This window comes from Bacillus rossius, chromosome 12 (genome assembly GCF_032445375.1).
Source record: "Bacillus rossius redtenbacheri isolate Brsri chromosome 12, Brsri_v3, whole genome shotgun sequence".
Taxonomy (NCBI): domain Eukaryota; kingdom Metazoa; phylum Arthropoda; class Insecta; order Phasmatodea; family Bacillidae; genus Bacillus; species Bacillus rossius.
The window spans coordinates 889,863-905,594 of NC_086339.1; the positions used below are offsets into that span (position 1 = coordinate 889,863).

Consider the following 15,732-nt stretch of genomic DNA (forward strand, 5'->3'; position numbering starts at 1 on the left):
AGCGTATTTATATCACACCTGTCCTTTTATTATTTTATTTCTTGTAATTATTTGCGTTCAAATCACAGTTAGTTGTTCACCACTGACTCGGCGAGCGAGCAGGTGAGGCGGTGTGCGAGTGGGGGGAGAGTGAGGGAGGCAGGAAGCGGCTGCCACAAGGGCCGGCCTGTATCGCGGGGAGTGGGAGGGCTTATCTGGGAGACTTCCTTCCGCACACGCCCCCGCGGACAGCTGACTGTCGGGCGCGAACCCTCCCCCCCCCCCCCCTTCTCTATCTCTAGGCCTGGCCGCTCAGCTGTCCCTAGCCGCCTTCTTTGGAACAGGCGCGTCTCCAGGTGTCTACTCTCTTCCGAGGGTTAGTGATGCAGATGCTCCATTTAATACTTATATTCGCTTGCCGAACCTTTTTTTCGTCACAAGTTATACTTAGAGACCCGGAAAATTCGCGGGTTCATTTCGTGTTATGCTAAAATTCAAATAATTATACCTTAGTGCAGCTTCTGTCATTGGTTTACTATTAATCTGAGGACTGAGGGCCAATTAGAGACCCTCACTCATAGAAGTGCCGTATCACAGGCCACCCAGTCGAGACGACTCACAGGTCAGCAGCCAATGAACAGTTGGCATTTGCCCGAGTGTGTGGAGGATATTGGAGTCCATCCTGAAGGTCATTGAACCCGCGAATTTTCCGGGTCTCTAGATACTGCTTGACCGGGGCCACTCAGGACGCATTTGCTTCCGCACTGAATCACTGTGATTGGTGTTGTTACAATCGATATGTACCTGGGAGAAACTCACCCAGTCACGAAACACAGACGATGGCTGCAGTGTTTTAACATTCATCTAGTCTCAAAATATTTTCACGAAATCTACATGCCCCTTGGCACGAGGTGCGAGGCACGAGCTCCGGAGTGGGAGATATTACGGCACTTGCGCCGAGTTAGGACTGGTTGAGAGGTCACTGGGTCAGACTGGCTAAGCGTGCCCCGTGTCTTACAGCCAGTGCTCCGGTTGTGAAACTACCGTCCTATGGAGACCAACAACTCCAAGGCAGGGGAATTACCCTGATACCACCACCAGCAGTGCTTGGTTCTAAACACCTGTAATTTGATAACGACTTGCGGAAACTGTCCTAGGAATTACACTCTTCTAGGAACGGGAAAATATTCGCTACTTCAACGAGACCATTAGGTAAAACTCCACAGTCCTATACGCACTCGAGCAAATGGTGGCACGCTAGTACAGCGAAAATAATTATTGCCGAAAGTCATGTAACCGAAACGTCAGTTGACGGACAGGCATTTGACCGAAAACCCAAAAATCTATTTTGCTGGGATAATGTGTTAGCTCTTGCAATAGGCAGTTGACCGACAGGCGGTAGACAGTAAACCAAATTTTTTTCATTTGTTTCTCAAAAATTTCGGGCAAATTACTTTCACCAACGCACTGCCAAGCGTGCAAGTACAGCTGCTCACGTGTGAAGGTTCCTGCTGGGTCCTGGGTTGCTCGGCTGGCGGTGTCTCGCGTGTGTAGCGCTCCGAGGGGAACTAGCTGCTCGCTAGACGCGGGTCTGGCACGGCAGCAGGGAGCTAGCTAGCTCCACACGCCACCGCCCTCAAGGTCCAGTGGTCGGCGCAGTGCGGGAGGTTTAGCAATAAGCTTGCAACTACCAACTATCGCGGCGACGCTACTAGTTCCTCCTGGACAGACTAGATCGAGGTGCGTGGATGCAGACGGCTTCGTGGAGTCCGGCCAACACTTTACCTAGCAAATAAAACTAAACATTAATATCATTTAACTAAGACTATCGACGTACCTATTATTAGGGGCGTGTATTTTTTTTCAGGGAAAAAAATATGATAGCTCATTACACTGAATTGAGGTATGCCCGCACTAACCCTTGTTCCCTTGTGATTGGCGGCCGTCTGCAAGAGAAGCCATTGCCCTGTTTGACCGGGCCAATCAGGACGTGTTCGCTTCCGCACTGGATGGCTGTACCATGTAACATTACCTGAAATAAAACCCGACAAGCACGAAACACAGACAACGCTACAGAGTTTTAACACACAGCTGGTCTGGAAATCTTTTCGCGAGTTATAGAAAGGCAAAAACGTACATGAGATTCATTTCCTTGCGGGGAAATGCAAGTATATCGCACCACCCACAACAGAGTGTAAGAGCGGCGAGGCCGGGCTAGCGGCAGTGGCACACCCGCACACCAGGGACCACCCAGGCGTCACATCCGGGCGTCACGTGACACCCTCACCAGGGGTGGGGGGGCTGCGGTGAGCGAGCTGCAGTCCTGCTGTGTTACCCTCGCCCCACACACGTCCGCAACGACACACAGGCTACTGTAGGCTAGCCTAGGTCTTCAGGCAACCACGTACTTTGTATTACTTACTAGAATAAGTTGAGTGGGATGACCGCTTTGTGCCGCAAATGAATTCGTCAAGAATGTACAATCGTTCATGGAATGGGCTATACGCAGGTCTTCACTCAGGGCACATGATAACTAAAACATCAAAACGCCTAAAGTAAAAACAAAAAAATTTGTCATATGTGTTTATTCTTGTTGCGTGCCATGAAGGTTTCGTCAAGGTGCACAGTATACAATGCCAGCAACGGTACACGTATGCACAATGACGCCAACAGACACCGCGCCCTCTCACTCGCCCAGCACGTGCCACGTGCCACGATCCACGTGCCACGTGCCCTGCCTCGCTCGAACACAGCTGCTGCGCCAGCTTAGATATTTTTTATGTATTTTTTTGCACCTGAAGAGATGTGAAATCCCGAGGTACGAAACGATACCAACATGTTTTGTCCTGATGACTAGGGACTGGAAAAATTCGCGTTTTCGATGACCTTCAGGATAGACTACAAAGTCCTCAGTATACTCGGGAGAATAAGGGCTGTTCATTGGCTGCTGACTTGTGAGTCGTCTCAACTGGTTTGCCTGTGATACGATACTTCTTTGGTTGAGTGTTTCCCATCGGCCCAGAGTCATCCTGGTGAACAGTGAATCAATAACAAAAGCAGCTTAGAGGTATATGTATTTGAATTTTAGCGTATCGCGAAATGAATCCGCGAATTTGTCAGGTCTCTAGCTATAACAGTAGTTCCGTGTGGCAGGCGCGCAAGGGCCACAGCGCAGCGACACTGCAGGTGCCAGCACGGGGCTGGCGTGCTGAGCGGGCGGCCAAGTGGGTCGGCGATAACCGCTGATAGCAGCCGCCGGTCACCTTGCTCGCCCGCCACCCCCGTCCACAATGTCACAGAGACCATATGGAGAGAGGTTTCGTATTTAGTCGCGATATATGCTTTACATCAATCTTCACGGAAAGGACAGATGTAGTCCGACCTTGCGGCCGGCATTTCTCAACGTTCCCCTCCCAATATGCGCCCTTGAAGGGTAGGGTGGGAGTAACTTCCAGTTCAGTTTTAAAATATTCCAAAGCTTTTTAAATGTACTGAACTGGTGGGGATCGCTCCCTGTTGTTTGATCGGGAGGGTATAAGACCAGCGGCTGGGGCCACCAACCCAGCATAGTCACCGCCTCAGCCCTGTAACCTCCACTCAGCTGACCAGACAGTTGGCTGTGTCCTGAGCTCACGGAAAGGAAAATGTGTTTCTTTTCAATTAGCAAAACTATATAAGTTATCTGAAACGCACGAAGTTTCCCGGCTGCCAAGCAGCCGACAGGACGCGACAGCTCTGTATCCGAGGTATCCACGAGGAGACAGGAGACAGGGGGCGCCTCACGAGGAGACGGGACCAGGAGGCTGCGAGTCTCCGAGACGATTACTCTCAATTACCCGGCAGCCCCAGCGGCGCCACGAGGCGTCAACAGCCGCGCCTTCCTCCTTCGGGCGCATGAGCCACCAGCTGTTAACATAACAATCATGCTGACGAAACATATCACACCGCTATTAACTGATGCATTCTCCTCTCAGATAACATAGATCTGACGTCTGCCGGTGCTACAGCCGCGTGCCGACTGCGAGATGCAGTTGCAGTGCGGACCTCGGGGTGCGACATGGATGTCCGTGGATATCTTTATAATGTAATAAGATTGTTATATTCACCCAAATAAACGTGCTGGCATTCAAGCCGGGGGGAAGATATATCTCCAATAAAATTTAAATAAAAAAAGTTTAGTCGGATGAAAATTCAAAGGGTAATAAGTCTACTTGCGCCTTCACGTGTCATTCATCACGATCCAACCCAAACTATCCGGCCACGGCCATGAACCACTAAGGGTCACTCTCACGTGGCGAGGTCGTAGCTCACGTTCAGGAGCACCAGTCGTTCACCAAGAATCCATCCCGGCCGTCAAGTGTGAAAACAGTAGGTATATCCTGCGCTTCATTGTCCTAATATTTTTATAATTTGCTGTCAGTGCGTGTGAAAGCTACACTCGTGCTGTCAATAATTATGCCTCATGTATAGAGACCTGAAAAATTCGCGGATTCATTTCGTGATAGTCTATAATTAAAAAACGTTTGCCTTTTTACTGCATCAGTGATTGGGCCACAGTTTATCTGAATGTTACTCGGCCAATGAAAAACCCTAAACAAAAGAAGTATCGAATCACTAGCGTCCCAGTTAACAGGTGTCACGAGTCAGTAGCCAATGAGCAGATGTAATGTTCCCGAGTGCATAGAGGATCATGGAGTATATCCTACAGGTCATTGAAATCGCGAATTTTTCCGGTCTCTACTCATGTATACTCCTGTGACATCATCGTATACATGTTTTGGCAGACGACCTGGGAACACGACTTCAAACAAATCTCCAAATAGTACTGGCGTTCGCTTTATTTATTATCTTGAATTGCGTACTCACTTGCTCCCATACCATAAAAAAACTAGGCTGATTAAAACTTCGCCAGAAAATATTACCACGCGCTCTACTAATGCTATACAAAATACTTAAAGCATATACTCCTCAATATTATTGTATTCCGGCGACTCGTGTTTTTTAAAGCTCGAGTCACCGTCTTGGGACCCGATCGAAATCCAATCGTGAATTTTAACCGTCAATAAATCCTTCACAGATGCTGTCTCTGGAGCAACCTCAACCAGAATGCTCAACATCCACAGTCCATCAAGATATTTCAAAGAAATCATTTAAAAAAACACTGGCTCTTTAAATTCACATACAAGTAACCAAAGAAATACCTAATTAATGTATGTGTGAGTGAGTGCATGTCATACAAAGAATTTTAATTTTAATTATATTTAAAATATATTTATATGCACGACAATATATGGATTTTATTTGGTAGATGATTATCAGTAATTGCTGCAATATGTAACATGCTAGTTTTCATGTTTTATTGCTACATATAACTTATAAGTAGAGTCCCGGAAATTTCGTGGATTCCTCTGGCCTCAGGATACAATTCAAAGTTATAGCTGTGCTCGACCCATGTTTACTTTCCCATTGGTTTATTTCTTAGCGAGAACATTTTTATCCTTGTTGTTTGGCACTACCTGATTCGCTTACTTCTCTCCTAGCTGGACATCGTTGGCTCACGGTCGTAGAGGGGCGTGTCCAGATAACTACGGTACAATCATGAACACAGTGCGACAGTGTGGAGGTTTGCATTCTAGCTTGCGACTAAATGAATCCGCAAAAATTCCGTGGCTCTACTTATAAGTTGTTTAAGTCACGTAGTTTAGGGTAAGATAATGTGTCCAGGCCTTAACTGCGCACAAACAAAGCCAAATTAGCAAATAAATAAAATAACAAATCCTGCAGACACCTTAAGCCGTGTGCCTTTAAACCTTGTCAAAAAAACCGAATCTGGTCAATAACCCCCCTCCCCCTTCCCCCGAGGTTGTGAAACATCTGGCGCGCTTTCGCGCGACCGATGCGGCGCGACGAGCGAGTGACGTCACAGCACAGTTACCACAGCCACGGAACTGTTATGTCACAGAACAAACAACCTCACAGAAGCGATGCTGTGGCGGGTTCCTTTGATGCACGCGCACTCCGTCTGCTATTGGCTGGCGGGGGGCTGACGGGTTTACCCGGGTATCTATCGCGAGAACACTTCCACCCCAGCTGTGCGTTCAAGCTTTGTAGCATTGTCTTTGGGTTTATTCCAGGTGCAAGTCTGCTGTCAGCACACCAGTCACATCCATCCAGTGCGGAAGCAAACGCGTCCTGAATGTCCCGGTCAAACAGGGCAATTGGCTTCTCTTGCAGACGGCCGCCAATCACAAGGGAACAGTCGCTAGCCTTGCTGCAGTCTAATGAGCGATCTAATTTATTCCTAAAAAAATACCCGCTCCTACTGATTGGTAGAGATCTTAATAACTGGCGGTACATTTTACTTCTAGGACAGACTGCACCGTCCTCATATACTCGGGACTTTGTAGACTGTAACTCGTGTAACATCTAACACGCACAGCCGAGAGACACAGGCTTACCATTGGCTAGAAGTCTCCCAGGCTGTGTCGTTTTGCCGATGAGAAGGAGAATAACGCTCAAGTGTTTGAAGCGCTGCATGATAATTAGAGCCACGGAATTTTCGCGCATTCATTTAGTCGCAAGCTAGAATGCAAACCTCCACACTGTCGCACTGTGTTCATGATTGGACCGCAGTTATCTGGACACGCCCCTCTACGACCGTGAGCCAACGATGTTCAGCTAGGAGAGAAGTAAGCGAATCAGGTAGTGCCAAACAACAAGGATAAAAATGTTCTCGCTAAGAAATCAACCAATGGGAAAGTAAACATGGGTCAAGCACACCTATGACTTTGAATTCTATCCTGAGGCCAGAGGAATCCGCGAAATTTCCGGGACTCTAATGATAATCAAATATACCGCGACATGATTGGTCGCTGCACTCTTGTCATCCCACAAGTTCCTCCCCGGGCGCCGGCCATGTTGCTGGGTAGTTCTCACCACTCACGTGCTCATAAGTGGGTCGCGCTGGCTCATAAGTGGGGCGCATGAGCGCGCATCGGGCGAGATAGTGCTTGTCCACCGCATGTCCCCGCAGTGACTCACGAGTCGCTGTCAGGTCCGACTGTGTCACAGGCGTGCGATACGAGCAGTGAAGCGCGTTTGTTAGGGCTGGTATCGAAACAGAGCATGTTCAGTTCATGAGCACGCACGCTCAGTTACTGGCATATTCAAACCAGCTTGGTAACTGTTCTAGGATCATACAATTATGTCCAAATAAGTTTTATTGGAAAAAAATAGTTTTGCTTAAATTTACGTTATTTTCCTAAGGGAATAATATCCAACAATTTATATATCATAACACATTGAAACAATTATTCATGTTTAATTTCGCGTTTTTGGATAGTAAGGGCAAATGAATGTTTAATGTGTCTTGTTGAGGCAGGTGTCTGTCTGACTGCAAATAAGACTGCGTACTAATTCCCCCCCCCCCCCCCCCAAACTATTGAAAATCCAAAGTGATGTGGTGTGAAGTGAGAAGTGAGCGATGTAGCCTCCCGCCTGCGTGTCTCTGCAGCGCGCAGTCGTAATTAAGAGCGCGCGTCACGCCCTAGTTAACTCGCCGACAGCTGGCGCTGTGGCTGAGACTAGACTGTCCTCGGAGGCCGAGTTAGGCCCTGCTTCACGGCTCAGCTCAGGGAATACTGCAGCTCCGTACAACACATCACTAGGGGCTGGAAAAATTCGGGTTTTCGATGACCTTCAGGATAGACTACACAGTTCTCAGTATACTCGGGAGAATAGCGCCTGTTCATTGGCTGCTGACTTGTGAGTCGTCTCAACTGGGTGGCCTGTGATACGATACTTCTTTGGTTGAGTGTTTCCCATTGGCCCAGAGTCGTCCTGGTGAACAGTGAGCCAATAACAAAAGCAGCTTAGAGGTGTGTATGTATTTTAATGTTAGCGTATCGCGAAATGAATCCGCGAATTTTTCCGGTCTCTAATTATATGTGTGTGTGTGGGGGGGGGGGGGTGAGTGCCACTCGACTCGGCGGGGTCGTGGCGTGCAGTGACGGGAAGTAGCGACCAGCGAGGCAGGATCTCACATCTGGGTTCCAGCCACGTCCAAGTGGCGGGGTGATTTCTCAACCTGGAAGATGCCTGCCGCAATGCAGGGCGAAACGTCTGTACGATCCCCCCAGCTGTGGCTCCCAGACTGCGACGTGTCTGCCAGTTAGTTTGCACTGCGTGTAGTCAGGACCGCAGGAAGGGCGCTGGCGGAGCGCCAAGCAGTCGTCACAGACTGTTCCGCAGCGCCTGGCACTGCGCTCTGCGCCAGCACAGCGTCTCTTACAATCACTTCCTGGCGTGTGACATCTCAGCTCTCGGCACACACGGTGGTGCCATCTGCGGCGAACAAGAACTACAGACAGGGGTAACTTCATGATACTAACTGTTTAGTCAACTTTAACAAATGGGCCGTATTTTAATAAAATTCCTTGTCAAAATCAGGTCCAAAGCAAGTGTTTAATTATTTTTTGTTACCTGCCTTTATCGGAGTCGTTTAATTAAACAGTTTAAAATCCCGCCTGCAAATCTAATGATTCGATAGTCGACGTAGCTGCTCCGGCCGCATAATTCTAGCGGCGGGTGCGGAAACTACGTGTGTTTCGCGTCCAGAAACGCAGCTGAAAAACAATTTACGTGTATTCGCCACGCTCGGTATTATTTTTAAAGAATTTTACGTTAAATTTCGTGTCTCAGTTTCGTATTATAAGTGCAGAGAACACATGAATTGTACTGAGGTTAGATTGTGGCCAAATTCTCTGGCCAAAATACGGTTTTGCTTTTGAAACCTGTTTTTATAATTATTTAAAAAAGTTTATTTTAATTATTTTTTAAAATATATATTCTTTAAGTATTTAAATGTTGTTAAATTTAATTGTTAGTTTTGTTTAATTTTTAAATTAAAAGTTATTTATCCTAGCCTATGTAATTATTTGTTTTTTAATTCTATTGTATGGCTGGGGATTTGCGCGGGAGTGCGGAGTGCAGAGAGTTTACGTGACAGTTGGCAATAGCAAGTGTCAGTTGGCTGCCCTGTAGGAAAGACGTTGGCCGGTGTGTGCTGCGAGGTGACGAGACCTCGTGGTAGCGCCTCGCGCGCGGGGAGTCAAATGGGCCCGCGACTGTTGGAGTGTACAGGCCACGCCCGGGCGCGGTGCAGAACTTCTCACGAGACTTAGAATTACACACGATGAGCCTTGAGTTGGTTTAGTCTTTGGAAACAAGTTAACAAATAAATGTTAGTTATCAAGTCATAGCTAGAGCCCTGCAAAATTCGCAGGTTCAATGACCTCTAGGATAGACTCCAATATCCTCTACACACTCGTGCAAATGCCAACTGTTCATTGGCTGCTGACTTGTGAGTCGTCTCGACTGGGTGGCCTGTGATTCGGCACTTCTACGAGTGAGGGTCTCTAATTGGCCCTCATTACTCCAGATTAACAGTGAACCAATGGCAGAAGCCGCGCTAAGGTATAATTATTTGAATTGTAGCATATCACGAAATGAATCCGCGAATTTTGCAGGTCTCTAGTCATACCTTGTTTCATTTTGAGTTTGAATTGTCGCAAATACTACGCATTATTTTGTCCTGCCCATCCCACTGCTACTGTGACTGTATTTAACACTTTCATGAACGGTGGTTTATGAATACCCCATTCAACACCTGCTCCGCGGAATTTCTCGAGTTACTCCCGCGCGACAGAGAGGGCGCAGTTGTGCTGGCCACTCACGAGTCATGCCCAGGTCATGCCCGGGTCATGTCGGGGTCATGCCAGTCCGCTTGCCTCTCGAGACTGCGCCATGCTTCACTTGCGGGCTCTAGCCGCCATCTTCGAGGTACAAGACTGCTACCCTGCGAGGTCGATCAAACCGTCAGTGATTCCTTCGCCACGAGCCAAGGAATTCAGATAATGGCTGAGAAAAAAAATTACAACTTATTATTATATATTTATACATTTATTCAATTACTGTGTAGATTCTAAATTCAAAAACAAAAATTTGCAATAGTTCATTTATTGTGAACGACAGGCGGGCCGCCTGCCTGGAAGAAGGCGGCGCTAAGGTCGACACCGCCACGCGCATCAAGGGCCCAGTCGCCTCTACGGGCAAGGCAATGGCTACCAAGGCTGACTTGCTTGCAGTTTTATTATCGACGCTGCATGCCTGCATCACCATGAACAATGTTCTCAACTGGCGGCATGCACGAAGTCTTGTACTGTCACCCGCCAGGTTTCTTACTTTATTAAATGAATATTTAAATAAATAATTAATAGCGTATTGTTACTGATTAGGGCGTATTCTTACTTTACTTAAAAATATTTTTTTTGCTACAGCAAATAGCGAACATTTATCCTTAATGTAGGTATAAAATAATATTAGTTTCTTCAAAACAGGAATAAAATATACTTTAAAAAGTCCAACGGCATTTCTGAGTTTGAAAGCAATTTCCTGATTATAACTATAAACAACTTCCATAACGTCTCTGTTTTTAGTCATAAAAGAAAACTTGTTTGGTTTCACTCGGATGCAAGTGTCTCGCGGCCCACGTCATGACGTCACGACTCATCACGCGCCACGGCGACAGCTGCAGTCATGGCTTCGCGACGCGCCGAGGCCAACTGAACAGCTGACTGCGCGCTGACACGCGCCAGATGCGGCGCTGTTGCCATGGCGATGCACCGAGGCGGCGTGCCTTCAGTCAGAAACACTCTTCCACCCAGTACATACGTGTGTGTCTTCAGCTACAAGCGACAAACTATCTGTGCCCAACCCCTCCTTTTTCGTTTTTCATGGCTACTGGATTTGATCATTTGTTAACCATAGATGATTAGGGGCAGGCATTTTTCGCGAATAAATCTGAACTCCTATTAGACTGCAACAAGGTATACCCGCACCAGAGGTTTATTCCTTGTGGTTGGCGGCCGTCTGCGAGAGAAGTCGTTGCCTTATTTGACTGGGCCACTCAGAACGCGTTTGCTTCCACGATGAATCACTGTGTACAGTAGACATGTACCTGACAGAAACTCGCCCAATCACGGCACACAGACGATGCTATAGTGTTTTAACTAATCTCGGAATCTTTTCGCGAAATATGCATGGCCCTATAGATTATTTATTAGGTTGATGGGAATCACGCATGTTTTCTAATCGCAAACTGGGAATAACACATACCAAATTGCACATAAAATAACCCATACCACTTTGTAAAACCAAGAAGTTGACACTGAGGAAAAAAAAAGAAAGATGGTTGACGATTACAATCTTGTACCCTTTTGTTGTCACTAATAATGAACTTCGTGAAGAGAAATATTTTACAAAATATTACGTAGTTTTCACAATTTTTTCCAAGACAATGCTCTGCTGGTGTCACACAGTACATCTATTACTGCCAGTTAAGGTCATGCTGAGAGCGGCTGGTACACAATCACACGCCCCGTGCAAGGTCCACATGACTGATCCCGTGACATCCGGCCGGGAGGTGGGCGTGGTGGGAGAGTGGACAGCACACTCGTGCCTGGAAACAAAAGGAATGAGGAAGGGTTCGACTGATAGTGGAGGTAGGTGACGCATTATTGCTAGAGACAGGAAAAATTCGCGGATTAATTTCGCGATACGCTAAAATCCAAATACACATACCTGTAAGCTGCTTTTGTTATTGGCTCACTGTTCACCAGGACGACTCTGGGCCAATGGGAAACACTCAACCAAAGAAGTATCGTATCACAGGCAGACCATTTGAGACGACTCACAAGTCAGCATCCAATGAACAGGCGTTATTTTCCTAAGTATACTGAGGGCTGTGTAGTCTATCCTGAATGTCATCGAAACCGCGAATGTTTCCAGTCCCTAATTATTACGGCTTTTTTCGCGATAATTAGGGACCGGAAAAATTCTTAGGTTCAATGACCTGTAGGATGAACTCCATAGTTCTACGTACACTCGGTCAAATGCCACCCTCTCATTGGCTGCTGTCTTGTGGAGGTGTCCCAACGTAGCAGCCTGTGATTCGATAAAGCTTTGGTCGGGTGTTTATCATTGGCCCAGAGTCATCCAGGTGAGTTGTGAGCCAATAGCAGAGGCAGCACTGAGGTATAACTATTTGTATTTTAGCCTATCGCGAAATGAAGCAGCGAATTTTTCCGGTCTCTAGCGATAATATTCAAACGCTCATTAGACTGCAACAATTGATACCCGCACCAGCGGTTCCTTCCTTGTGATTGGCGGCCGTCTGTGCGAGAGGTCGCTGCCTTGTTTGGCCGAGCCACTCAGGACGCGTGTGCTTCAACACTGAATGGCTGTGACAGGTGTACCAACAGTAGACATGTACCTGGAATAAACTCAACCAATCACGAAGCACAACCGATGCTGCAGTGTTTCAACTCTCAGCTAGTCTCTGGGACTGTTCTGCACAACAGAATATCGCAAAAGGCTACTGGCAGTTGAACTTAATCTCCAACAATGACAACAAATACGCTTCAATGGTATTTTCTGCATAACAGCTACGAAATTTCAATCATTCTAAAATATGTAAGTTTACAAATTAAAGGAGACGCCTTTCCATTAATCGAGGGTGGCTTCGCTGTTCGCCGAGCTTTCAGATGCACTCAGAGCCACACGGGAAAGGGGGGAGGGTATTTTTCGCAGGGGAGGTGTCCAAGATGTAAAATAATAAGCAACCACGAAAGGAACAACGTCGTCTATGGATTTTTTTTTTAAGTTACACTTCTTAAGGTGCGTTGTGAACAGAAAGATGAGAGTGAATTTGTACGATTCACGCGCACCACGCAAAGAAATTTTCACAGGATCAAAAGAGGATGCATACAATTAAAAAAATATATGTGCTTTTAAAACATATACTTCAGTGGTTATATTGAAAACTCGTCCATATAATTAAAGTTTATTTATTTTGAATATTAGTAATAGAATTTGTGTTTATAAACCTTTTCAGGTGTATTTATATAAGTGAGGTTATGTTCCCGTATATATAATTTATTTGCATTGCAATTTATAAATCATTACATTATTATTTAATGAATATTGCAAATTAATATTTTTTTAAATAAACCTTTAGCATATTTACTGACTTTAATAAAAATATTAAAGCAAAATTAAAGTTTTATTTTACAAGTAAGTACGTAAACCTAACTAACCTTTAACGCGCGTTCATAAGTACACGCACCATTTTCTCGAACAACAGTTTGCGAGTATTCTTGTACTCCCTCCCTACTCAGTAGAACAGTGGTGGGCAGGTGGTGGGGGTCACAATGGCAGACCGCAAGTCGGGCGGCAGATGTCGCTGCCTCAGGCACGCACTGCTCGTGCAGTCTGCCGTGTGGCACAGCACAGCACAGCACAGCACAGCACAGCACAGCACAGACCTAGCAGTGACCTGGTGGTTCACTTAGTTCACCTGCTTCCCCCTCCCCCGTATTTCATACATTCACCTGCACGGAAAGAAAAAAAAAAGGCGCCATCTTCGATCGTTAACGTTTTGCGTATAATAATAAAAAAAATCGTCTTCCTTCCAGGCACAGCGCTCAAACCAACTATTGATTTGCAGAGCATATGTTAAATTGTGACACTTGATAATATTAATAAAGTTTATAGTCATTGTTAAAACAAAGGTTGATATATTCACGACCCAAGATCTCACAGCAATCACAATCAACTTCAGGGATAGAATTATTCTGTGTTCTGAAGGGGGGGGGGAATTTAAAATGGCTGTGGATGCAAAGAAACAAACATTTTAAGTGAAGCTTCCGCGAACAGTTGTAAGTGTTGGTAGCCGTGCGTGCTAAGCCACGCCTCACTCTGCGGCTCCGAGTGTGTTCCATGTCTGACTGGCACGCGAGGCATTCGTGTCCCCCGCGCTCGTTATTACAGTACCAGCACGTAGTTAAATAAAGAACTGAGCTGGCTTACGAATTTACGAGCATGTATACGTTTTCCTTAGAAATGACAGGAGAATATCCAGCTGTCAAACTGAAGCAGATAACGACGCCTGCATGGAGTGCTGCCTGACACAGGCCCCGCCCCCCTCCCCCTGTTCACTCCCAGGACACGAGGCTGTTCGCCGCCTCTTGAACAGGAGCATCGCGAACATGAACCGCCCAACAAACAGTTACATTTCCTCCAGAAACACAACCGTCTGTAAGTTAGCATTGCGGCCTCCGGTGTTGGAGGAAGTCGCGCGATTCGCGGGAAGTTTTTATTGTTTGTTGGATTTCCAAAGACGTTGTTTAAATTTACTGTGTTTCTTTTCCTAATGTCTTCGACCGGGAAGAGTATCTCTCGCTCCAGACGTGACTGCGGAAACAAGAACGATCGAAAATCTTACGTAACTACTTCCAAATAATTACGATTCTCTCAACCAGAGGAAAAAGAAGACGCTATGACCTTTGTCATAAATATCCTGACCAGAACCGTGTATTTTACGAGAAAGGATCTCCACACCAGATGTGTGTTACAAGTTGCAGCATTGTCTGTTTTTCGTGGTTAGCTAGGTTTATTCGGGGACGCACCACAACGCCGAACCTACAATAACGCCGAAAACCATTACGCCGAATGCCAAATTGACTACAACGCCGTCAGCTAGGAAAGTACCACAACGCATAATTACAAAAAAACAAACCGAAATACATTAACGCCGAAAAATGTCATTGCAGGACTGCCACAAAGGTTAGGTTAGGTAAGGTTAACACACAAATTAATTCAGTTGTTTTTCATTTTGCTGCTGTGCCCCCCCCCCCCCCAACCCCTCAGCGCAGCAACATTTTCCGGCGTTGTGGTACACAGCAGTTTTCTAGCTGTCGGCGTTGTGGTAACGACCCACATGTCTACTGCCACAGCCCTCCAGTGCACAGACGGCCGCCAGTCACGATGTGGCGACGGGCAGGGCAGCAGTACCGGCAGGGCAGTCCTCGGCGGGCGAAGAGGCGCCGCGCAGACACGACTGGAAGCTGCGGCTGATGCGGCGCGAGCCGGCGGAGCCGTGGCCCTCCATCCCGCCCCCGCTGGCACACACCGGCACACACTGGCACACTGGCACACACTGGCACACACCCGCCCGCCGCCGCCGCTGAGCGCGCACTGCCTGGCTCCTGGCTCCTGGCCTCGCCGCATGGCGTGACGTGGGTGGGGGGGAGAGGGGGAGTGGGGGAGTGGGAGGGAGTGTAGGCAGGGTGGGGGGGCAGGGCCGCCACCACACCGCCACACTCCGCGGCGCATGTCAGTGGAGTGTGAACACTCTCCCCTCCCCTCATCGACCACTACAGCCCACAACAACCTAGCCTTCCCTCCGACAAATGGGAAAAAATTGAAAGCAAACAGCGTTATTCTCTCTCTCTTTCTCTATCCCCCCCACCCCAAAAAAAAAAGATATTCTGCGTACGCTCCTAGCAGGTGTGTGTCATCTTTGCAAGGCAAAATTAGAGTGACCTACTTTCCTTATATGATAACAAAAAAAAAATTGTGCAGTTATAATGAAGTTTAACGACAATTCCTTATAGAGATGTGTTTAATTTTATCGTGTTTGTTTAGGAATCGGTCTCATCCGCCCCGCTAATATTTTATACAGACAACCTGTAAGTGTAACACATTTTGAAAATATAATTGACGGAACAACAAATGTAAGGGAAGCATTAAGTTGAAATTCAGAAATAAAAGCTCATAAGTACTAGTAATCAGGGGCGCAAATATTTACGATACGCAAGGGTGGGCCTGCGGAAATTCAGTGATGATAGGGTGGGG

The 15,732-nt window shown here is 46.9% G+C and overlaps 1 protein-coding gene across 11 annotated transcripts in view; it reads right to left on the reverse strand.

Moving 5' to 3' along the window:
• Nucleotides 1-15,732, reverse strand: part of LOC134537324 (ras GTPase-activating protein raskol) — a 327,338-nt gene that overhangs the window by 116,746 nt on the left and 194,860 nt on the right. For 2 of the 11 annotated variants that reach the window (XM_063377639.1, XM_063377636.1), the window contains exon 1: nt 14,890-15,717. The exons of 8 other annotated variants lie outside the window; for them this stretch is intronic. In XM_063377639.1, coding sequence (XP_063233709.1) covers nt 14,890-14,986 — 97 coding nt within the window. In that variant the 5' untranslated portion in view covers nt 14,987-15,717. Of the gene's footprint in view, nt 1-1,898; nt 5,166-14,889; nt 15,718-15,732 lie in introns of those variants that run through there. One more of the 11 variants, XM_063377638.1, reaches the window with a different exon arrangement.